Source organism: Hypanus sabinus, unplaced genomic scaffold, assembly GCF_030144855.1.
Source record: "Hypanus sabinus isolate sHypSab1 unplaced genomic scaffold, sHypSab1.hap1 scaffold_457, whole genome shotgun sequence".
NCBI classification, from domain to species: domain Eukaryota; kingdom Metazoa; phylum Chordata; class Chondrichthyes; order Myliobatiformes; family Dasyatidae; genus Hypanus; species Hypanus sabinus.
In genome coordinates, this window is record NW_026781330.1 from 358,324 (window position 1) to 381,344 (window position 23,021).

The window sequence follows — 23,021 nt, forward strand, 5'->3', positions numbered from 1 at the left end:
AGTAAAAGAGGGAATACGGACAGAAGACTAACAGAGGTGGAGAGAGAGATGGGAGACAGCAAGAGGTCTGAGGGAAAACAGAAGGGGATAGAGGGTAAACGTGATCAGTGGGGTGGTTGAAATATACGTGATGGAAGTGGGAGAGAGAGGAAGAGACCAAGGGAGCGATAGAGGGGACGAGTGCAAAGGAGAGAACGAGAGTGGAGAGAAAGGGAGGAAAGAGAGGTGTAAAGAGGGTGGGAAAGTGTGAGAGGGAGGGGTGACGGGGAAAAGCAAGAGAGAGAGAGAGAGAGAGAGAGAGAGAGAGAGAGAGAGAATGGAACAGAGAGCGTCAGTTGTGGAGATGGGAGGTAGGAGAGTGGTTGAAGGAGGGACAGAGAGGGAAGGGGCTGTGATGGGGAGAACATGGATACAGGGGAAACGAGAGGATGATATGAGGAGCAAAGAAGACCGAGGACGAGTGAGGGGAGAGTAGATGAGGTGGAAAAGAGAAGTAGAGGGGTAAGTGGGAAAGGGAAGGATAGTTTGGTTGAGAGAGTAATCGGGTGAAGGGTCTCAGAGAGGGGTATACTTTATTTTCCAGATACGATACATTAGGCTCAGATGGAAGAAAAACAGTGAACATCAGAAACTACCTGAGGCTCTCTCAACACCATCCCAACACACACTCCCGGTATCACACACGCGGTGAAGTTCCCTTCACACCGCTCCATCGCACACTCCCGGTATCACACACACAGTGAAGTTCCCTCCACACCGGGCCAGGGTCATACACAGGTTCTGAATGCCGGGATCGGAAACAGTGATCTTCTTGTAAGCCTCTCTGGCGTCCATCCTGTCGAGGTTCCTCTACCTCTCTGAGCTCAGAAGGGGCAGTTACCGTTGTCAGAGGAAGCCCATTCTGACAAGAGAGTCAGATCGACACCACCAAGCAGCAGATGAACAGCTGGTAAGGAGAAGAACCGAGCGCAGAGGTGGGGGAGTCGGCAAGTGTGAGTCGGGAGGGTATGAGGGTGTTGTAGAGGATGATCGACTGAGATAAGAAAAGCGAGAGAAGGGAGATATGGTGGAGGGAGAGAGTGAGGAGATTGTGGGTCGGCAGTGAGAGAAGGAACTGTGTGGTCGGGATCTGTGTGGGTAAAGGAATGAGAGAAGAGGGAGTGTTGGGAGTGAGGTGGGAGAGGAGCGAAAGTAAGAGTGATGGAGATGGTTGAACCGGATTGGACGGGGTTGAGGGCTGCAGAATAGAGAGAGAGATGGTTGCGAGAGAGAGGGAGAAAAGAGGGGACATGTGAATGCGTGGAAGAAAGGGAGAGAGAAGGAATGAGGGAGCGGAGAGAGGGAAAAAGGATTGACAACGTACAGGGAGACACAAATGGGGGGCTCGACTTTCCAAATGTTCAGCTCTGAGAAGGCGGAGTTCAGTCTATGAGATAAAGCGAGAGAATGTGAGACAGTATGAGTGAATGGGGGACAGAGAGAGAATGGAAGAGATATTACGGAAAGAAGAGGTAACACAGGGAGTGAGTGGGTGAGAGGCAGCAAGAGGGGTGAAAGACAGGGAGTGAGCGAGGGTAAAAGGAGCGATGGGCTGGTTGACACACGCGTGATCGAATTGGGAGAGAGAATGTGGAAGAGACCCAGGAAGCGATAGAGAGTAAAGTGTGCAAAGGGGTGGGGAAAGCAGGAATAGGAGAGTCGGGAATGTGACAGAGGGGAGAGGATTGTGACAGTGGGCATAATGAGAGGGAAGAGAGTGGGGATCAGGATAGGGCGGTTGGAGATGGGTAGAGAGGGACGAAAACGAGCGAGTGAGAGTGGAGAGGGAGGGACAGAGAGTGGGTGGAAAGAGGGGGAATCTGGGAGAGGGAGAGGAGACGGGGGAAAGAGGCACATGGAAAATGGAACACAGCGTCAGTGGCAGAGGAGGGGGAGGTGGGACACAGGTTGAAAGTGGGAGAGAGGGAGAAGGGGCAGTGATGGGGAGAAAGCGAGAGAGGTGAACTAGAATGTGAGATGAGGAACAAAGCGGACAGAGGACGATGGAGGGGAGAGTCGATGAGAAAGGGGCAAAGGAACAGGGAAAGAGAAGGATAGAGTGGGTGAAAGATAAAGCGAGATAACGGGCTCAGGGAGGCTTTTGACATTAAATTCCAGGTACGATACATTGGGTTATGCTGGGAAAAAACAGTGAGTATCAGATGCTGCCTCAGGCTCCCGCAACACCGTCACATCACACACTCCCAGTATCAATTTTTCCCTCCACACCGCGCCAGGGTCATACAGAGGGTATGACTGCTGAGGTCTGACACAGTGATCTTCCCTCTGCAGCGTCCCGTCGCACATTCCTAGGCCAGAATCTCCCTCAACACCGTCCCATCACACACTCCCGGGGTCAGACACAGAATGGATCTCCCTTCACATCGTCCCATCACACACTCCCGGGGTCAAACACAGTTTGAATCTTCCTCCCCACCGACCCATCACACACTCCCGGGGTCAGACACATAATTAATCTCCCTCCACACAATCCCATCACACACTCCCGGGGTCAGACACAGAACGAATCTCCCTTCACATCGTCCCTTCACACTCTCTCGGGGTCAAACACAGTTTGAATCTCCTTTCCCACCGACCCATCACAAACTCCCGTGGTCAGACACAGAGAAAATCTGCCTTTGCGTAGTTGCATCACAGCAGCGCCCCTCCCCCTCGGATGGCCAGACGTAGAGGGAAGCTCCTTCCACACTCTCCCATCTCAGCCCTTGTGGGCAAGCACAGATTTAAGCTCCCTCCCTTCGTCTCCCTGCCCTACTCACCTGGAGAAGGAGACAGTGGGTACGGGTCTGCGAATTTCACGTTCATGTAAGTCTCTCTGGCGTCCATCCTGTGAGGATTCACTGCCTCTCTGAGCTCAGAAGGGGAAGTCACCGTTGTCAGAGGAAGCCCGTTTTGACAAGGGAGTCAGATCGACACCAACAAGCAGCAGATGAACAGCTGGTAAAGAGACGAACCGATAGCAGGGGGTGGGGAGCAGCAAGTGCGGGTGGGTTGAGTCTGTGCGAGACGGTGGTCGACTGAGATTAGAATAACGAGAGAGGGGAGAAATAGCTGAAGGGAGTGAATGCGGAGATTGGGGGTCGGCAGCCAGAGAGGGAACTGTGTGGCCATGGACTGAGTGGGTAAAGGAATGAGAGAAGAGGTAGTGTTGGGAGTGAGGTCCGAGAGAAAGGAAAGTTAAAGTGATGGAGATAGGGACACCGGATGGGACGGGGTGGAAAGTTAGAGAAATGGTGGAGGAGTTGATTGGGCGAGAAAGGGAGAAAGTGGGGGGGGGCAGGAGAATGGGTGGAAGAGAGACGGAGAGAGAAAGAATGAGAGCAATCGGAGAGGGATATAGAGGGGAGAGAGAGGTTGGAAAGAGGAAAGCAGGAAAGGGGAGGGATGAGGGACAAGGAACGTAAACGATAGAGAAAGAAGCAAATGGGGGTCTTCGCCCTTCCCAATCATCAGCTATGAGTAGATGGATGTGAGACCGTCTGGGAGACAAAGCAAGAGAATGGGGTAGATCGTGACAGGGGAAGATAGAGTACGGAAAGCAGAGGTAAAGTAGGGGGTGAGTGGGATGGGAGGCAGCAACAGGGGTGAGGGAAGACAGAAGGGCTGAGAGAGCAAAAGGATCGATGTGGCGGTTAAAACATGTGTGATCGAGGGAGACAGAGAGGGTGGCAGAGACCAAGCGAGCGATAGAGAGGAGAAGTGTGCAAAGAGGAGAGCGAGAGTGGGAGACCGGGGAACTGTGCCAGAGGGGAGAGGATTGAGAAAGTGGGCAAAAAGAGAGGGAAGAGAGAATGGGGATGGAATAGAGAGGTTGAGAGATGAGCAGGGAACAGAGTGAATGAGCGAGCGAGAGGGGAGAGGGAGTTACAGCGAGTTGGAGGATAGAGAGGGTGAAGGAGGGAGACAATATGAGAGAGAGTGCAGACAGGGCGAAAGAGTCAGAGAAATGGAGCAGGTAGCGTCAGTGGCAGGGAAGAGGGAGATAAGAGCGAGAGGTTGAAGGCTGGAAAGAGAGGGAAGGGGCAGTGACGGGGCGAGAATGGAGAGAGGGGAAATGAGAGGGTGAAATGAGGAACAAAACGGAGAGAGGACGAGGGAGGGGAGAGTGGTTGAGAAGCGGCGAACGAGTAGAGGGGTAAGAGGATGGAGTTGAAGAGAGAGAAAACGAGAGAAGAGGCTCAGAGAGAATCCACTCAATATATTAGGTTCAGCTGGAAGAGAAACACTGAGTATCAGAAACAGACTGAAGCTCTCTCCGCCATATCCCTTCACACGCTGCCGAAGTCAGACACAGAGTTAACTTCCCTCTCCTCCGCACTGTCCATCACAAACCCCCAGGGTCAGACACAAACTTCCCTCTCCTCCGCACTGTCCAACACTAACTCCCAGGGTCAGGTAAGGAGTTAACTTCCCTCTCCTCCGCACTGTCCATCACAAACCCCCAGAGTCAGACACAGAGTTAACTTCCCTCTTCTCCGCACACTCCCAGCACAAACCCCCAGAGTCAGACACAGGGTTAACTTCCCTCTCCTCCGCACTCTCCCATCACAAACCCCCGGGACAGACACATGGTTCACTTCCCTCTCCCATCACAAACCCTCAGGGTCAGACACAGGGTTCACTTCTCTCTCCCATCACAAACCCCCAGGGCAGACCAGAGTGCAGCTTCTACCGTCCCTCTGCTGGATCCCTTGCCTTTCACGCAGGTCGGTGGATCTGAAGGAGGGAACACCAGTGAGGTCGCTGAGTGGTCAGAGCGGAGAAAAACGAGTTTGGAGGGGGAGAAAAGGGCGAGTGGCTAAGAGGAGGTGGAGAAGGAGAAGAATGCAAGCTCATGCCATGCCCGGCCGGTAGGGGGCTCTCCCTCCGGCCCAATGGAGCCTTCGGCGTCATGCGATCCGGGAGATGCGGGGAGGATTGACGGAGGTGGCGTGACGTCAGCGAACACCTGACACTGTTCCTCCCTCCCACTCGCTCACTGTCACTGATCTTCACCTCCTCTTCTCTCTCTTCCAGCTCCCAAAAGCTCGTTCATCCCCTCCTTTCCCAAACTTTGCATTAGTCCCCTTCATGCCACCATGACTCATCTCTCTCTCTATCTGCCGCCTTCGCGTTCTCTCCCCCACTATCTTCCTCGGTTCTTATCCTACTCCCCCTGCTTCTCTACTTCCCCAACCATTCGGCCTCTCTCTCCACCTCCCAGAATCACTACCGTACCTCCTCCCCTCCGTCTCACTATCCGCTTCTCCACTCTCCAACATCATCTCTCGCGCATTTCTTCTCTGTACTTCACCCTCCCTTCCTGCTCCCCCGAGGGTGGATGTGGGGCTTGACAACACAGGCGAGACACTATCTTCCCCCGTATCGAGGGCCCCTCGCTCAGAAGGAGAGTGAGTCTCTGCAAAAGCGGGAGTGATAGACGGAGTTGAGTGGTGAGGACGGGATCATAGGAGGTGGGAAGGGTGTCGGTCTGGCTATCAATTGGGGGATTTCTGCCCCGTCACCCTATACTTCTCTGCAGCTGCGTCTCTGCCTCTTTAAGAAGGCTCGGGAAATCCGGTCAGGAACATCCCGACAAGAGACGGCGCACGGCAAAGGGACGGCAAGAGTGGATTCCTCTCCCCATCCCTCAACTATTCACTACACCACCCCGTCTCTTCCAGCTCTCCCTCCACCCTCGCTGTCTCCCGCTCCTCTCGCTTTACCTCCTCACGCTCTTTTCCTACGCAGCCTTCCACTCCCTCCCCTATCCCATCAATCTCCCTCTTACTCCACTCTCCATCTTCATGCTCCTTCTTCCCTCCGTCTCGTCCTCTTTCCCTGCCCACTGGCCTCGCCCTCTCTATCCCTTTCCCTTCCAAACCCTCCATACCCTATCTCCCCGTCACCTCCCCCTTCCACCGTGACACTCTCTCCCCCACTCGCTCTCTCTTCGACCCTCTCTATCTTTCCCCTCTCCATCCCAACTCCCTCTCTCGCCAACATCAGACTCTCTCTCGTACTTTTTCTCTCTCCCAGTGTCAAAGGCGGATCGACCCGAGGTACCACGAATTCAATAAAACCGGAAAACAAGCGATACTTCAACAAACTTCACTCTTTATTCATGGCGGGGTGGGGGGGGGTGGTGGGAGTTACAGACTGATCTCCCAAAGAGACAGTCAGTACACTTCCCTCCCCTCGCACACAATTCCACATAATTTATAACGTTGATCATAGCAGGGAATATTATAATTACGCGAGTTAATACAGTCTTAGAATAGTTTCAATCACATGCTAAGATGCAATTAGTTTTAAAATCATTATTGGTTCGTTATAATTATTTCAGCCAAGGTGAGCTTGGATATAATCTCATTTCCTTATGTTGACACCTCCCCCTACTCTCCAAATTTTTACCAACCCCCTGCGCTGTCCTTCCCCTATTTAGTTATGTTATACCTCAAAAATGCTTTGTGCGACAAGATATTTCTTTATATGGACAACTGACTAACGTTATTAGGGAACAATGTCTGGGAAATCACTTGTTGCTGGGTAAGGTTCCCTTTTTGGCTGGACAGCAGCCAACATATGGTACCCATAAGGTCATTGATCATAAGCTCATCATTGTTTGTTACTCCCTTCTAATCTGTACGCATATTTACCTCTCTCTTTACTCCATCACCAACACGCTCGCGCTTCTCTTTCCCCACCTTCCACTCACCTGCAACACTCTATCCTCTTTTTGGTCAGTGAACCCCTATCTCTGCCCAGATCACCATTCTCACCTTCTCTCTCTCTCTCTGCCCATCACTCTTGCTCTCCCAAACTTCCTCCCGTTTCGCTCCCAGTCCTTTCCCCTCTCTCCTCCTCCCTTTCCTGTCCTTCTCTCTCTATCTCTCTGACTTCCGTCGCAATCCCAGTCAATTTCCCTCGGTCTACACGTTTCTTTCTCTCTGTATGGCACACTGCCTCCCCCTCACTATCCCCTCTCTTTCCTGCATGAGTTCCCCTAACCTGCTTCAATTTCGCTCCTCTCTTCTGCTCCCTCCCCAGCTCCAGCCACTCTCTCCCTATGCCTTTCGATCTCACTGTCCTTCTCACACAGCGCTCTGTTTCTCTCTTCCCTCTCCCTTTCTCCACCACCCTCACACTCATCTTTCCTCTTTTTCCCAATCTCTCCCGCCCGCACTCGAGTCGCAACTGACGGACATCTGATAACAAACCGACCGGCAGTTCTGAACGGCGCTGCCCACTGGACAGGAGGTGAAATGGCCGGACATTCCCGTCATTATTTTTATCATCGCAGTCGAGATCGGTCACATTCTCCATTGCAAGTCAGGTGCAAGGGGAAAGGAGAAGGGATATTTGGATAGGATGGAGGGGTAGAGTGAAGGCAGGTGGGATGATGGAGGTTATATTGAGAGGATGAGAGGGAGGGAAGGAGAAGGAGAGAGACACAGAAACTCAGCTCTGTCCAAACACTCCCGATCGGGGGTCCGACACGTACAACCATATAATGATATAATAATTACAGCACGGAAACAGGCCAACTCGGCTCCTCTTGTCTGTGCCGAACGCTTACTCTCGCCTAGTCCCACCGACCTGCACTCAGCCCATAACCCTCCATTCCTTTCCTGTCCATATACCTATTCTTTTTTTAATGACAATATCCAATCTGGCTCTACCACTTCTACCTGAAGCTCGTTCCGCACAGCTGCCACTCTCTGGGTAAAGAAGTCCCCCCTCGAGTTACTCCTAAACTTTTGCCCCTTAACTCTCAACTCAAGTCCACTTGCCTGAATCTCCACTTCTCTAATAGAAAAAAGCCTATCCAGTCCAACGCTATCTATCTGTATCATAATTTTAAATACCTCTATCAACTCCCCCGTCACCCTTCTACGCGACAAACAAAAAATACCTAACTTGCTCAATATTCCTCTGTAACTTAGGTGCTGAAACCCAGGTAACATTCTAGTAAATCTCATCTGCATTCTCTCTATTTTGTTGACATCCTACCTATTCTTCGGTGATCAGAAATGTACACAATACTCCAAATTTGGCCTCACGAATGCCTTGTACAATGTTAACATTACATCCCATCTCCTATACTCAATGTTCTGATTTATAAAGGCCAGCATACCAAAAGCTTTCTTCGCCACCGTATCCACATGAGATTCCACCTTCAGGGAACACTGCACCATTATTTCTTGATTAGTTTGTTCATACAGAGTGAAGCTTCATCCGTATTGTCCCATAACACACTGACGTCGTCAAGAAACAAGGCGAAGCTCCCTGTCTCCTCTCTCACCGATCACCAGGAAGACGGCGATCCCGCCTAACCGAATTCTGCGTTTGTCTCAGAGACAGTTATTTGTGACCCACCGGATTTAGAGCAGAGGGAATAGGAGAATGGGAGGAGGGGGAGGGCAGTGAAGAAGTGTTGAGTTTGCAGCCACTGGGAGGAGGTGATGAGAAACCACACAACCAGCCTGAAAGGCTAGAAACGCTCAGAACGGAGAGATCAATACCCCATTATTCCCGCAATTACAATAGACAATAGACAATAGACAATAGGTGCAGAAGTAGACTATTCGGCCCCTCGAGTCTGCACCGACATTCTGTGATCATGGCTGATCATTCACTATCAATACCCAGTCCCTGCCTTGTCCCCATATCCCTTGATTCCCAATAGACAATAGACAATAGGATAGACAATAGACAATACAGACAATACATGTGATTACATGCAGGAGGGTGTTTGAGGGGAGGGGGGTGACGGAGCAGCGCTTCTGCAGGGAATGAGGAGGGATATTACAAAACCACCGTCAGGTTGCTGTTGGCGTTCAGCATAAACATTTCCTCTGTTCTGATCTACAAGCTCCAGATCCTGGGCCAGTGAACCTCCCTGGGTAACTGGATGATGGACATCCTCATCGGGAAACCTCAGTCAGTGCAGACCGGCAGTGACGTCACCGATCTACAGGTGGTACTGAGGAAGCAGGGAGGCTACAGAAGGGTTCAGAGAGATTGAGCGAATGGACAAAGAAGCCTCGGGTGGATTACCGTGGCGGGATGTGTATGGCCACGCAATTTGGTCGAAGAAATAAAGGCGTACACTATTTTCTAAGTGGAGAGAAAATTTAAAAAAAATAAACTGAGGCGCATAGGGACGCGGGTGACGTCGTACACCGTTCCCTAAATGTTAATTCAAAGGTGGAGTCGGTGGCGAGGAAGCTTTCATAACAAGATGATTTCAATAAAAAAGCGAAGTTTGGGTGTTGTAAAACACTGGCGAGTTTTACGTTCTGGTCCCTTATGTAAACCGGCCAGGTGTGCTTGCATTGGAAAGGATTGAAATGAAGCTCGCGGGAATGATCCTGGGATTGATACGCATTGTCCCCTCAATTCGCTTTGAACACAAGCAGGGAGCCGTTTGATATGGAGGGTGGGGAGGGGGGAGGTGACAGAGCACGTTTCTGTAGGGGATGATGCGACTATCGCAGAAAGGGCATCGGAGAGGGAGGGACGGACGGAGAAGTGGAGGGGTGTAGGTGATGAAGGGGTTGATGGAGACAGGGAGAATGGGAGGGGCTTGGATAATTGATAAGGTGATGCAGAGGAGAGCGACTGCAGCGGAGGCTGCAGTGTCCGAGGACATCCACAATCTCTTGCTGCTGCAGTCGGAATATCCCACCTGCTTCCATAGGGCGACTATCACACCAGAGACCGAGAAGAGTAGGGTGACCTGCCTCAACAACAATCGCCCAGTGACACTCACACCTACTGGGATTAAGTGCCCGAGAAGAGCAGGGTGACCTGCCTCAACTACAACAGCCCAGTGACGCTCACAGATACTGTGACTGGCTGCTTTGAGAAGCCCCTCCTATCCTGTGTCGACACCCTCTTTAGTAAAGTCGTGACCGCTGTAATGTGACGAACTCTCGCTGGACATTACATCACCAATGTTAGGCTGCTGTTGGCTGACAACAGTCCGGCGTTGAGACTCATCATCCCCTCAGTTCTGATCCACAAGCGAGATGCCGAGTAAGAGTGCCATAGGTAGAGAGAGGAGAATGGGGTAGGGGCGAGGGGCAGAGCGGATGGGGTTGTCAGACTCGGGGAGAGAGCTGGAATAGGGGTAAGAGAATGATGCCACTTGATTTAAGTACGCTCCACGGGATTTTGACAGAGATCCCGGATCTTTTCTGGAATATCCGGGCACAAAGCTGCGGGCTTCTCACAAATGAAACGGTGCTGATCATTTTTGCAACTGCCAATCCAACCGGATTTACATTCACCGCATTCGAACTTTCCAGAGTTCACCTTGTACACGACGTTAGAGGCCACTTTCCTATTAAGGAAGGGTAAAGAGTTTCAAAAGGGAGAACACAACTCTAGCAGGCTGTCCTGTGATTGTCCCGAAAATACTCCCACTGACTCAATCTCTCCTCACCGACCGGTGTCAGTCTCCAAAATACTCCCACTGACCTTCTCTCTCTCCATACATATCTTTTCCATTTTCCAAAATGCTCTCACTAACCCATTCACCGCAGCCCTGTCAGTCCCCGAATAAACCCTTGCCCAACGGTCTACGCACAGTGTCAAAATAACCCCAGAATAACCCAAAATAACTCGACGATCACATCTTCTCCCCTCAGTGCCCTGTCACTCCTGAAATTACTCCCAGAGCCGCAGCCTCTCCCTACGGAACCGTGTCAGTCCGCAAACTTAACCTGCTGCGCCACTCTCACCACAGTCCTGTCGCATTCCTCAAAATACTCCCACTGACACTCTCTCTCACTCCCAAGGCCGCGTGTCTGACCCCGAAATGCTTGCACTTCCCACTCTTACCCATCAGCTCCTTGCGAGTCCCCAGTATAATCGCACTGTCCAACTTGCCCCCTACAGACCTTTGTCAATCACCAAAACACTCCCGCTTGCCAGTCTCTTCCCACAGTCAATGTCAGCCCACAGATTAAACCAACTGTCCGCTCTCCACCAAGAGCCCGTGTCGGTCACAAACTAATCGCATTGCCTAATCGCACCCCACAGACCCGTGTCAGTCCAAAATTAACCTCAATACCCCACACCCTGTCCAGAGTGTCCCACCACAATTACTCCCACCGACGCATTCTCTCCCCACAGACCTATTTCAGTTCCCAAAATACCACCCCCCCCCCTTTCCACTTTGTTCACACAGACTGCGTCGGTCAACATATTAATCGCACTGCCCAGTCTCTTCCAACAGGAAATGCCAGGCCACAGAATACTCCTACTGTCTTACACTCTCCCCATTGACCCGTTGCTGTCCTGAAAATATCCTCAATGACCCAGCACTCACCAGTGAGTTGTGGCAGCCCCCAAAAGCTCCACGTGCCACACTTCCGCCGCAGACATGTGTCAGTTCTCAAAATTATTCCCACTGCCCAATCTCTCTATAAAACCGGCGTGACCCCAAATCTCACCCCGTTTTGCATGTTCCAATCCAGTATGAACTGTCTTCGCCGCGGACAGCGCTGTCAACAAAATCCTGTGAAATTAAATTGCTATAATTAATGATTGAAATTTATGATTGGACGGTGTGCAGAGAGGTTCACTATGTGTCTACACTAGAAATGTATGATGGGACAGGTTAGAGGGAGCTTCACAACGATAGTTGTCTGACTCCGGGAGTGTGTGATGGGACGTTGTGGAGGAGATTCACTCTGTGTCTGACCTCGGGAGTGTGTGATGGGACGGAGTGTAGGGAGCTTCACTCTGTGTCTACATTGGAATGTCTGATGGGACGGTGTGGAGGGAGATTCACTCTCTGTCTGACCCCAGGAGTGTCCGATTGGACAGTGTGGAGGGAGATTCACTCTGTGTCTGACCCCGGAAGTGTGTGATGGGACGGAGCGTAGGGAGCTTCACTCTGTATCTCCATTGGAATGTGTGATGGGAAGGTGTGGATATATCTTCTGTCTATCTGACACATACCTCTTCCTCGTTTGAACTTATTTCAAGAAGCTTTGATTCAGGGATAGAACAAAGTTGCTTCGCCAGCTCGTAAGAACTTTCAAACGTGGATATGAAATAACACAGGCCTGCATTTCCGATCCAGTCCTGGGAACACGCTTTCTCTGCAAATCAGGAATAAGGAACAATGAATAACCTTCCGCATTGTCCATTACGCTCGCTGAGAGTCAGTAACAGAAGGAGGATCACTCCACACAGTCCCAGCACACAAACCCGTGGTCCTACACTGAGTAAATCTCTCTCCATACCATCCCTTGACACACTCAGATGGGCAGACACAGTGCAACATTTACTGCACACCATCCTATCACGCACACTGGTGTCAGCCACAGAGTGCGCCGTCCCATCACACACTTCCGTGGTTAGACAGAGTGAAACTGCCTCGTCACCGTCCCGTCACAAGCTTCCGCGGTCATACAGAGAAAAGCACACTGCATCGTGTCCCATCTCAGACTCCCGGGGTCACACAGACTGAAGTTCCCTCCACACCGTTTCATTACAGTCTCTCGTGTCAGACACAGACCGAGTCTCTATCTACACTGTCAGGTCACACATTCTCGGGATCACACAGAGAGCGCAGCTTCTATCAGAAACACCCGGTGTCAAACGCAGATTGACGCTCCCTGTTCACCAATGCCTGGCACTGAGAGAAGCTGCCTCTGTGGCGCTGCATCATGCACTCCGGGGTACAGACACTAGGTGCCGCTCTCGCCACACCGTCTGATCACACACTCTCGGGGTAGGTCGTTCCACCCACACCGTCCCATAACACACATACGGCATCACTGCAAGCACACCTTCCCATTGCACATTCCCGAGATCAGCCACAGGATGTAGATTCCTCTCCCTCTGCCGTGATTTGGAGCGGCAGAATGGCGGATGTTATCACACCTTTTCTGCTGGTCAGCAGTTGTCAGATTTGATCCTTGGCTTCGTTGAGAGCTTTACACTTCAGTTCGAGGTGATTGAACTTGTTTTCGCGGATTGAGACGTTGTTGTTTAGGACGGAAATGTTTTTCAGGCAGGTGGTCTGGGAGAGATCCAGGCGTGAATTCTCTGATGTTATCGATTCAAGGGTTGAGTTCGGCTCGTGGATTTGCAGTCGACATTGGCGCTGGGTCCTGTTCATCTCCTGATGTTGCTCCCAAAGTCTCAGGTACTTTTGATCGGAGGCGAGCAGAGACTGACGGATCTGTAACACTGAGCGAGATGGTGAAGTGTGTGTCTGTGTCACGTTGATTCGCGAGTCGGTCAACAGTGAGGGGAGTGTCGGTATCACGTTGAGGGTTATGGCCATTTCGTTGTCAGGGACGCGACGATACCACACTGAGGAGCGTGTACGTGCCATGGAGAGGAGCGTGTAGGTGTCACGGTAAAGGCTGTTTCAGTGTTCCTGTGAGGGATGTGTCAGTGTCAAGGTGAGAGGTGACTCTCGTCACTCTGGTGTGATGGTGAAGGACATGTTGGTGTCACGGTGAAGTATGTGTAAGTGTCACGCTGCGAGGTGTGTCGGTGCCTGTAGCGTTGTTGCAGGGGCCGAAGTCTAGATCTCTTTATCAGCTGGATTATTAATGACACAGGGATTGTCCTGCACTCTCACACTGGCCCTCTCACATAACGGCCGCCCCGGTTAAATCTATCTACTCTTTGTTAGCCATCGCAAATTGCCTAATCATAGCACATAGAACATTGAACATAGAATAGTACAGCACATTACAGATCCTTCGGCCCACAACGTTGTGCCGACCCTCAAACCCTGCCTCCCATATAACCACCCACCACCTTAAATTCCACCATATACCAGTCTAGTAATAAATCACAATGACGGAAGACTGCAAAGAATTCCCAAAGGGACCGCCCACTTTTTAAACCTCTTGCTGGCTGTCCTCAAAACAAGCGACTGCCTGTGATGACTGAGGGCCGCCGACAAGTCGAATCGGGCTCCATGCACATTTTAAATCTCTTACTGGCTCAGCACGGATCAGCTGGCAAAGTATTTGCTGACTCTCCCTGCTTCATTGTGATGCTTTCACCTTCTTTGAGAAGACAACTATCGTCACAGAACATCAGATTCCAGTTTCAGATAATTCTGCTGATCAGACAGACTTCTGGCAAGTAGACAACAGCCTGTCACTCACCGTCAGTAAGACGAAAGAGCTCATTCTGGATTTCAGGAAGGGTAAGACGAAGGAAACATTCCAAACTTCATAGAGGGATCAGAACTGGAGAGAGTGAGCTGCTTCGAGTTCCTGGGTGTCAAGATCTCTAAGGATCTAACCTGGTCCCAACGTGAAGTTGTAGTTATAAAGAAGGCAAGACAACGGCTAAATTTTATTACAAGTTTGAAGACATTCGACGGGTCAGCAAATGCACTTAAACACTTCTGTAGTTGTACCGTGGAGAGCATTCTGACAGGCTGCATCACTGTCTGGCACAGGACCGAAAGAAACTGCAAATGCTTCTAAATCTTGTCCGCCTGCAAAGTACACGGGACAATACTAGTGAGCAGTTTCCCAGGAAGGCAGCGTCCATTAATAAGGACCTCCAGCACCCAGGTATGACCTCATCTCACTCTTACCATCAGGAAGGAGGAACAGGAGCCTGAATGCACACACTCAGTGGTTCCGGAACAGCTTCTTCCCCTCCGCCGTCCGAATTCTAAATGGATACTGAAGCCTTGGACACTACCTCACATGTCAAGATATAGTATTTCTGATTTGCACGATTTTTAATCTATTCAATATGCGTATACTGAAATTTATTTATTTATTCGTTTGATTATTATTATTATTATTATTATTATTATTATTATTATTATTATTATTATTATTATTATTATTATTATTATTATTATTATTATTATTATTATTATTATTAATCGTCATTGTTGTTGTTTTATTCTTCTATATTGATTAGAGCATTGCACGGAAAAGATAATCACGTAAGCCAGGAGAGCGGCTTGGCTTTGTTCCTAAAATAAAACATGAAATCAAATCATTGGAAAAAAAAGATAACACAGGATCTCAGCTCCTGAATCTTTGTGCATCACATCACGCAACTGAAAAGGTTAATTCCGATATATAAAGTGTAAGCGAGAGACGAGATTAGCTTTTGGATCACAGGAAAATTATACTCGGGAGATAGTAATGGGGGACAGGGAGATGACGAAGGAACTGACTATGTATTTCTTCAGTATTTCCTGTAAAAGACGCCAGCTGTATGCTTGAGGTTCCAGACTGTCTGGATGCAGAAGTGATTGACGGTGCCAGAAATATAGAGAAGGTGCTTGAGAAGCTGAGAGGTATGAAGTTAGATAGTCATTTTGAATAGATGTTCTACACCCAGTTTTCTGATGGATGTGGCTGAAGAGATCTTGGATCATTTCTAATGCCACTTCAAGAAGAATTGGATTCTGTCCTGGTTCCGGAAACTCGGAAATTGCAGGTGTCACTCCCCCTTCAACAACGGAGAGAGGCAGAGGAAAGGAAATCGCTGGACTCTTATTCTGATCTCTGTGTCTGGCAAGATATTGCAGTAGATTATTGAGTGCGTGGTTTCGGGTTGGAGGCACATGCAAAAATAGGGCAAGGTCAGCATAGTTTCCTTAAAGGAAAATCTCTCAAGATCAATACGTTGAAATACTCTGAAGAAATCGGGCTCTGAATAAGCAGGAAGACTCGGAGGATATTGTGTACTTGGATTTTCAGAATTCCATTGTCCGACATGTTGCCACACATGAGGTTTAATAACAAGTTAAACGCCTAGGTTATTACAGGAAAGGCGCTAGAATGGGTGGAACAGTGGCGGATTGGCAGGACGCAAAGTGTGGGAAAAAAGGGAGACCCTTCTGGTTGTCGGCTGGTAACTCTAAATGTTCCAACGTGTCTGATTTGGGACCGCTTATTTTTGCATTATATGTCAATAATATGGATGAAGGAATTGATGGCTTCGCGTCCGAGTATGCGGACGACACGAAGACAGATGGAGGCGCGGGTAGTGTGGAGAAAGTGGAGTGGTCAAAGTGGCACCTGCATAGACGAGAAGACTGGCCGAGAATTTTCAGATGGAATACAATGTCTGCTGTGCCGGGAAAAAAACGTGCATTATTTTATAAACGAAGAGCAAACTACATAAGCGCTTGCGAATTCTCGTGTAGTGTTACCTGAAAGTGAATATGCTGATTGACACTGTGGTGAGGAAGGAAAATGAGACGTTAGCATTGATTTCGAGCGGAACGGAGTACAAAAGCAAGGATCTGAAGTAATGTTTCTTCAGATATATAACGTGTAAAAGAGAGCCGAGAATAGATATTGGATCACTGGGAAATGATACTGCGGAGATAGTAATATACACAGGGAGATGGTGAAAGAACGGTATAAATATTTTGCTTCAGTATTTACTGAAGGCGCCAGCAGTATGCCGGAAATTCGAGACAGTCTGAGGGCAGAAGTGAGTAACGGTGCCATAAGTGTAGAGAATGTGCTCCAGAAACTGAGAGGTCTGAAGCTTGAAAATTCATTTTGAATAGATGTGCTGCATCCAGGGTTCTGAAGGAGGTAGCTGAAGAATAAATCAATGAAATCGTGGATCAATACTAATGTTTCTTCAAGACGAGGGGTGTTCTAATGTGTCTGAGTTTCGACCGCATCTTCCTACATTATATGTCAATAATATGGTTGAAAGAATTGATGGCTTTGTGGCCAAGTATGCGGACGCGACGAAGATAGGTGGAGGCGCAGATAGGGTTGAGAAAGCGGGGAGGACATAGGAGGACTGAAATAGATGAGAAAACTGGACACAAATTTTCAGATGGAATACTATGTCTGTTGATGTACTTTTGTAGCGGAAATAAAAGCGTCGATTATTTTCTAAGCAGAGCGATCACTACAAAGGCGCTTTGGAGCCCTCGTGCAGAATTCCCTACAGGTGAATATATTGGCTGAATTTGTGCTGAGGAAGGTACATGAGACGGTTGCATTGATTTCGAGCGGACTAGAGTACAAAAGCAAGGATCTCATATTGAGCCTTTATAAAGCCCTGATGAGGCCGCAGGAGGAGTATTATGAGCAGCTGTGGGCCCCTAAGAATCTAAGAATGGATGTGTTGACATTGGAGATGATTCAAAGGCGAATCACCAAAATGAATCCAGGATTGTCTAATGAAGAACATAGCTCTGGGCCTGGACTCACTGGATGTCAGAAGTGTGAAGTGGGAATCTCACTGAAACCCATCGGTAACACGAGGCTTGCGTGTCCGTGGACGTGTCACTGCTATTGCTGTCACGATGATTGGCGAGTCGGAGTCAGCATGTTGGTGAGGGGTGTATCCGTGTCACGGTGATGAGCGTGTTGGTGTCAAAAGTGCGGGTTGTCTCGGCGTCACTGTGAGATTTTACGTGGTGACCTGAATCCACTCCGTTTCGTTCCTGTCTGACTCCACGCGCAGCCTGTTTGACTCACCATGGATCGAGAGCCCGGCAACTATCGCGACGAGGACGGACGTAACGAGGCAGAGTAGGCAGATCTTACGGCACGGTCTATGTCTCGGCTCCTGCTCATGCGCAGCTGTGGAGAGACCATTCAGCGTGTGCGTGAATTCAGCCGTGTTCCCCAGTGGGATTCCCTTCCACCCGCCACCCGCGCTCTCTCCTTCCACCACGATCACCCCCTCCCGCCTCTCTCAATCTCATCCACTTTCCAGCCGTCGTATTTGACAGTCCCAAATCCTGTACTCGGCAAAGACTGTTTCATGTCTGATTGACTTTTCCTAGTTGTAAGTTGTTCAGAGATTGGTAAATATTTGAGTAAGGATTTGATGATAAATGAATTTTGAATACTAAACTTTTGACTTTGAGTTGGCCTGCCCACACTAGCCAGAGGATGTGGCGCACGGGACTTATTCTCGCTCGTGGTCTGAGACTAATCGTGTTCCGCAGTGACCTGCCCGGGCCCTCTGGTATTTTTGATGTATCGGATTGACAAGGATGAAAATGGAGCTGGGTGGGTTTTAATCTTGCGAATCGCCCAAAGTTTGGTGACATTGTGGACTGTGTGGAAGATCGCCCACGAATTCACTGGGATATCGATCAGTTGTAAATGTGGTTGGGGAAAAGGGAGAAAGAGGTTAACCCGGGTAAGTGTGAGGTTTTGAGCTTTGCCAAGTCAAATGTAAAGGGGCAGCACAGAGGTGACGGCAGGAATCTTAAATGTCGACCTACAAAGTGACCTTGGGTCGACAGGGCATGTTAGTGAGTGGTAAAGAGTTGACTTCTGACGGGCCTTTGACAACATCCCTCTCATGGGAGAATCATTCACAAGTTTGCGATGCAAGGGATCCACTGTGAGTTATCTATTTCGAATCCTAATCCACAGAATACAGAGGGCGGAGACCGCTGGTTGGACGTCAGTGATAAGTGGAAAAACCCGGAAGAAAACCGGGATGATAATCTAGGCTTTGTGTGTTCAGGACATTATGCCTGGTAACTTTGGAAATTGGTTTATTATTGTCACAGAGAGAAGACAGAGCAAGCAGTTCAACACAAAACAGACCCACAGTGTTTTCCCGAGTACATTCCCTCTGGTACTAGCATTTCTAATTTAGGTGGAAAAAAGGTTCTGTCAGTCTAATCTGTCCGTGTCTCAGATAATCTGTCCTATCTCCGCTCGTCTTCCGCCGCTCCAGGGAAAACAGCCCACGGGTCCGACCGACCTCTCGTTGTAACACACGTCATCGAATCCGGGCGACGTCCTGTTGACCCTCTCTGGAGGCTCTCCAAAGCCCCGACATCTTTCCCATAATGTGGTGACCGGAACTCTACACAATCTGCCTGATACAGCCCAGTCTGAGCATTATAATGTTGCCGCATAACCTCCTGACTTGCTGACATAACGCCCCGACTAATAAAGGCAACCATGGCATTCGACATCTCAATCATCCTATCAAACTGTGTAGCCACGAGCAATGACACTGGGCCCCAAGATCCCACTGCTCTGGGCGTTGGCTTTAATAGTGTGACTTCTGTTCGCATTTGGCATACCAAAATACAAAAACTTACGGTTTTACTGGGTTAACCTTCATCTGCCCTTTCTCCAACCCATATATGTAACTGATCCATATCCCAGTGAATATCCCAGTTTGGGCTCCTTATTTAAGAAAGTGTGTGCTGACATAGGAGAACGATCATAGAAGATTCACTAGAATGATTCTGGGAATGAGAGCGTTAACATATGAGGAACGTTTGACCGCACTTGGACTGTACTCCTTGGAGTTTACAAGAATGAGGGGGGACCTCATAGAAACATTTCGAATACTGAAAGGCATGGACAGAGTGGGTGAGGCAAAGTTGTTTCCCATGGCGGAGGAGTCTATTACGAGAGGACATGACTTGAGAATTGTAGGGCGCCCATTCAGAACAAGGATTGCGATTTTTTTGGCCAGAGGGTGGTGAATCTCTTGAAATTGTTGCCACGGGTGGCAGTGGAGGCTAAGTCATTGGGTGTATTTAAGGCAGAATTTGATAAGTATCTGAGTAGTCAGGGCATCAAATGTTATGGTGAGAAGCCGTGGAATGGGACTAAAGGGGAGATTAGATCAGCTCATGATGAAACGGCGGAGCAGAATCGATGGGTCGAATGGCCGACTTCTTCTCCTTTGTCTTATGGTCTGGAATATTTTCCACAGCACCACATACCTTCGGCCAATCTGCAAATCTACTAACCCACTGATCTACATGGTCTCCGGATTATTTATATACATCACAGACAGGAGAGGCCCCAGTTACATCCACAGGTACAGGTCAATTTATTGGAGAATAAGGCAAATCAATCACAGAGTGCAGAATAAAGTGTCACGCGTACTGAGGAAAGGAGGCGCAGGTCCATACCGTCCAAACACACACTCACGGGGTCAGACACAGAGTGAATCTCCCTCCACACCGTCGCACCACACACTCCCGGGGTCAGACAAGGAGGGAATCTCCCTCCACACCGTCCCATCACACACTCCCGGGGTCAGACACAGAGTGAATCTCCCTCCACACCGTCCCATCACACACTTCCGGGGTCCGACACAGACTGAAGCTCCCTCCACACCGTCCCATCACAGACGCCGTGGTCAGACACAGAATGAATCTCCCTCCACACCGTTCCAGCAAAAACTCCCAGGGTCAGACACAGAGGGAATCTCCCTCCACACCGTCCCATCACAAACTCCCGAGGTCATACGCAGAGTGAATCTGCCTCCACGCCGTCCCATCACACACTCCCGGGGTCAGACACAGAGTGAATCTCCCTCCACACCGTCCCATCACACACTCCCGTGGTCAGACACAGAGTGAATCTCCCTACACACCGTCTGATCACACACACCCGGGGTCAGACACCGAGTGAATCTTCCTCCAGACCGCCCCAGCACACAATCCCGGGGTCAGACACAGAGTGAATCACCCTCCACACCGTCGCATCACACACCCCCGGTGTCAGACACTGAGTGAATCTCCTTACACACTGTGCTATCACACACTCACGGGGTCAGGCACAGAGTGAATCTCCCTCCACACCGTCCCATCGCACACTTTCGTGGTCCGACACAGAGTAAATCTTCCTCCACACCGTTCCGTAAAACACTCCAGGACTCAGACAGAGATAGAAACTCCCTCCTCTTGTGCGATCAAACGCACCCGTGATCAGACACGTAATGGAGCTCCCTCCCTTCATCATTCCTCCCCACACACCTCTGGATGGAGACCGTGATTCCATCTTGGCATTGATGGAAGAATCGCTCAGTTCTCCTGTCGAGGTTCCTCTGTGTCTCTCAGCTCAGCGAGAGGAAGTAGCCGTTGTCAGAGGAAGCCTGCCTTGATAAGAGGATCAGAACGCCACAAACAAATACCGGATGAGCGGCTGATAAATAGACCAGGGGGAGGAGAGAGATTGTAGATGTTGGGGAGGGTGATCGAGTGAGTCGAGTGTGGCGGGGCAATGAATGTGAGAGTCGGGAGATAGGGGGAGGGAGAGAGATTGGTTTTGGGGGAGAGAGAGAGAAGTGGCTAACAGGGGGCTGTCTGGTTGGAGAGAAAGTGAAGGGGGAGTCTGAGGCGTGACCTGAGAAAGTAAGAGATGGAGATGACAAACGTGAAGATAGGGAGACTTGGTGAGGGACTGAGAGACAGAAGGAGTAAAGAGAGGGCGAGCAAACGGGGGAAACAGAGAGTAAGAAATGGAATGTGAGGAACGGAGAGGAGAAGGGGGACGAGAGGGAGAGCGGGAAGGGTGAAGAGGAGTTCATGGAAGTGAGGAGTGAAGGGGAGAGAATGACGATGGAGGCAAAGAGTTCTCGAATGAGCGGGAGAGAGAGGAAATAATTTAAGCGAGGGTAATGGGGAGGGAAGGGAGTAGAGAGAGAGGACAGGATCAAGGAGGTGTAATTGGAAGGAGTCTCGGAGGGATTTGTGTCACTAATACAAAGAATCCATTTCGACTATTGTTACAGTTCTGGTCACCGAATTATAGGAAAGAACTCAACAAAATAGAGAGAGTACAGAGGAGATTTGTTAGAATGTTACCTGGGTTTCAGCTCCTAAGTTACAGGGAAAGGTTGAACAAGTTAACTCTTCACTCTTTGGATCGTAAAAGGTTGAGGGTGGGGGGGTACTAGATAGAGGTATTTAAAATTATGAGCGGGATAGAGTTGACGTTGATAGGCATTTTTCCATTGAGAGTAGCGGAGATTCAAACCAGAGGACATGAGGACATGATTTGAGAGTTTGGGGGTAAAAGTTTAGGGGTAACACAAGGGGGAATTTCTTTACTCAGAGACTGGTAGCTGTTTGGAACGAGCTTCCAGTAGAAGTGGTAGATGAAGGTTCTATATTGTCATTAAAAATCAATAGGTGCATGGACAGGAATGGAATGGAGGTTTATGGGCTAAGTGCAGGTCGTTGGGACTAGGTGAGATTAAGCGTTCGGCACGGACTAGAAGCACCGAGATGGCCCGTTTCCATGCTGTAACTGTTATTGGGTTAACCCCAAAATCCATGATGCAAAAACCTTCACAGAAAGCATCATCTGGGTGGATGAAAACATCAAATTTACACCGGACGCGTCGAGAACAATGGACTGCCTTTTTTAGACTGTGGAGTCCTTATCAAAGGAAATGGACATCTGGATGTTGAAGTTCACAGGAAACCAACACAGACAGATCATCATCTACGGTTTAACTCTGATCACCCATTAGAACATAATTGTGGGTTTTCAGAACACGACATCACGGCGCCGAGTGTAAGCCCACCAATATTACAGCTAAAGTCAGGGAGCGCAGGTATTTGAGAGAAGTCTTGAAGGCGTGCGGCTACCCGGACTGACCTTTGGTCAAGACAGCAAAAACAATTAAACAGCAGGGACGTCAGCCCAGCAGACAGCTGGAAGGAGCAAAGCAAACGGAAAAATAGTTACTTGCCATCCGAAGCTGGAGCTTCAGAGAAACTCAGAAGGGTTTTCAACAACCACCCCTCCCTCTCCACTCCCTCTCCCTCCATCCCGCACCCTTCTCTTTATCACCGTCCCTATATATCTTTTCAACCCTCTACCTCTCCCTATATGACCTCTCTCTCAGTCCAGCTATCACGTTGACTGAACTGTTCTCTCCCTCTCCAGCTCGTTCCGTCTCTCTACTCTCTCTATCCCTCTGCCTTTCCATCTCACTGCACTCCTCACTGGGCCGTCGCTGAATATCTCCCCTCTCCCTTTCTCACTCATTTCATCACTCATTTGTCTCTTCCCTTTCTCTCCCATTCCCACAGAATTTTCACCTGACGGAAATCTGTGGGCTCAAACACATTCCCTGCCTCAGAGACAGAGTGGCGTTCCCTCAAGACGGCACCATCACACACTCCCGGGATGAGAGACAGGGTTAAGTCCCTGCACCTGAAATATCACACATTTAATATGGTCCCATCCAGTGTGCAGCTCCCC

General features: G+C 49.6%; 1 protein-coding gene across 1 annotated transcript; it reads right to left on the reverse strand.

Annotated features, from left to right (window-relative positions):
• Window positions 1–6,154: 6,154 nt before the first annotated feature.
• On the reverse strand, window positions 6,155–20,911 carry LOC132388998 (C-type lectin domain family 2 member B-like). The gene is made up of 5 exons (XM_059961413.1): window positions 20,783–20,911; window positions 17,511–17,615; window positions 12,013–12,155; window positions 11,502–11,566; window positions 6,155–10,387 (listed from the first exon to the last, which is right to left on the reverse strand). The coding sequence occupies exons 1-5, from the start codon at window positions 20,805–20,807 to the stop codon at window positions 10,198–10,200; spliced, it is 528 nt and encodes a 175-aa protein (XP_059817396.1). The 5' UTR covers window positions 20,808–20,911; the 3' UTR covers window positions 6,155–10,197.
• Between the last annotated feature and the right edge of the window lie 2,110 nt (window positions 20,912–23,021).

What these genes read in the sequence shown, in the direction of transcription:
- LOC132388998 (XM_059961413.1), bottom strand. Translation starts at nt 20,807, where the DNA reads ATGGAATCACGGTCTCCATCCAGAG. An exon ending in TGCCGGGCTCTCGATCCATG is followed by an intron (nt 12,156 to 17,510) that starts GTGAGTCAAACA and finishes CCTGATTTGCAG; the next exon opens with AGAAAGCGTGTTCCCAGGAC. An exon ending in ATTGGAACATGCAAAACGGG is followed by an intron (nt 10,388 to 11,501) that starts GTGAGATTTGGG and finishes CTTCCTTAATAG; the next exon opens with GAAAGTGGCCTCTAACGTCG.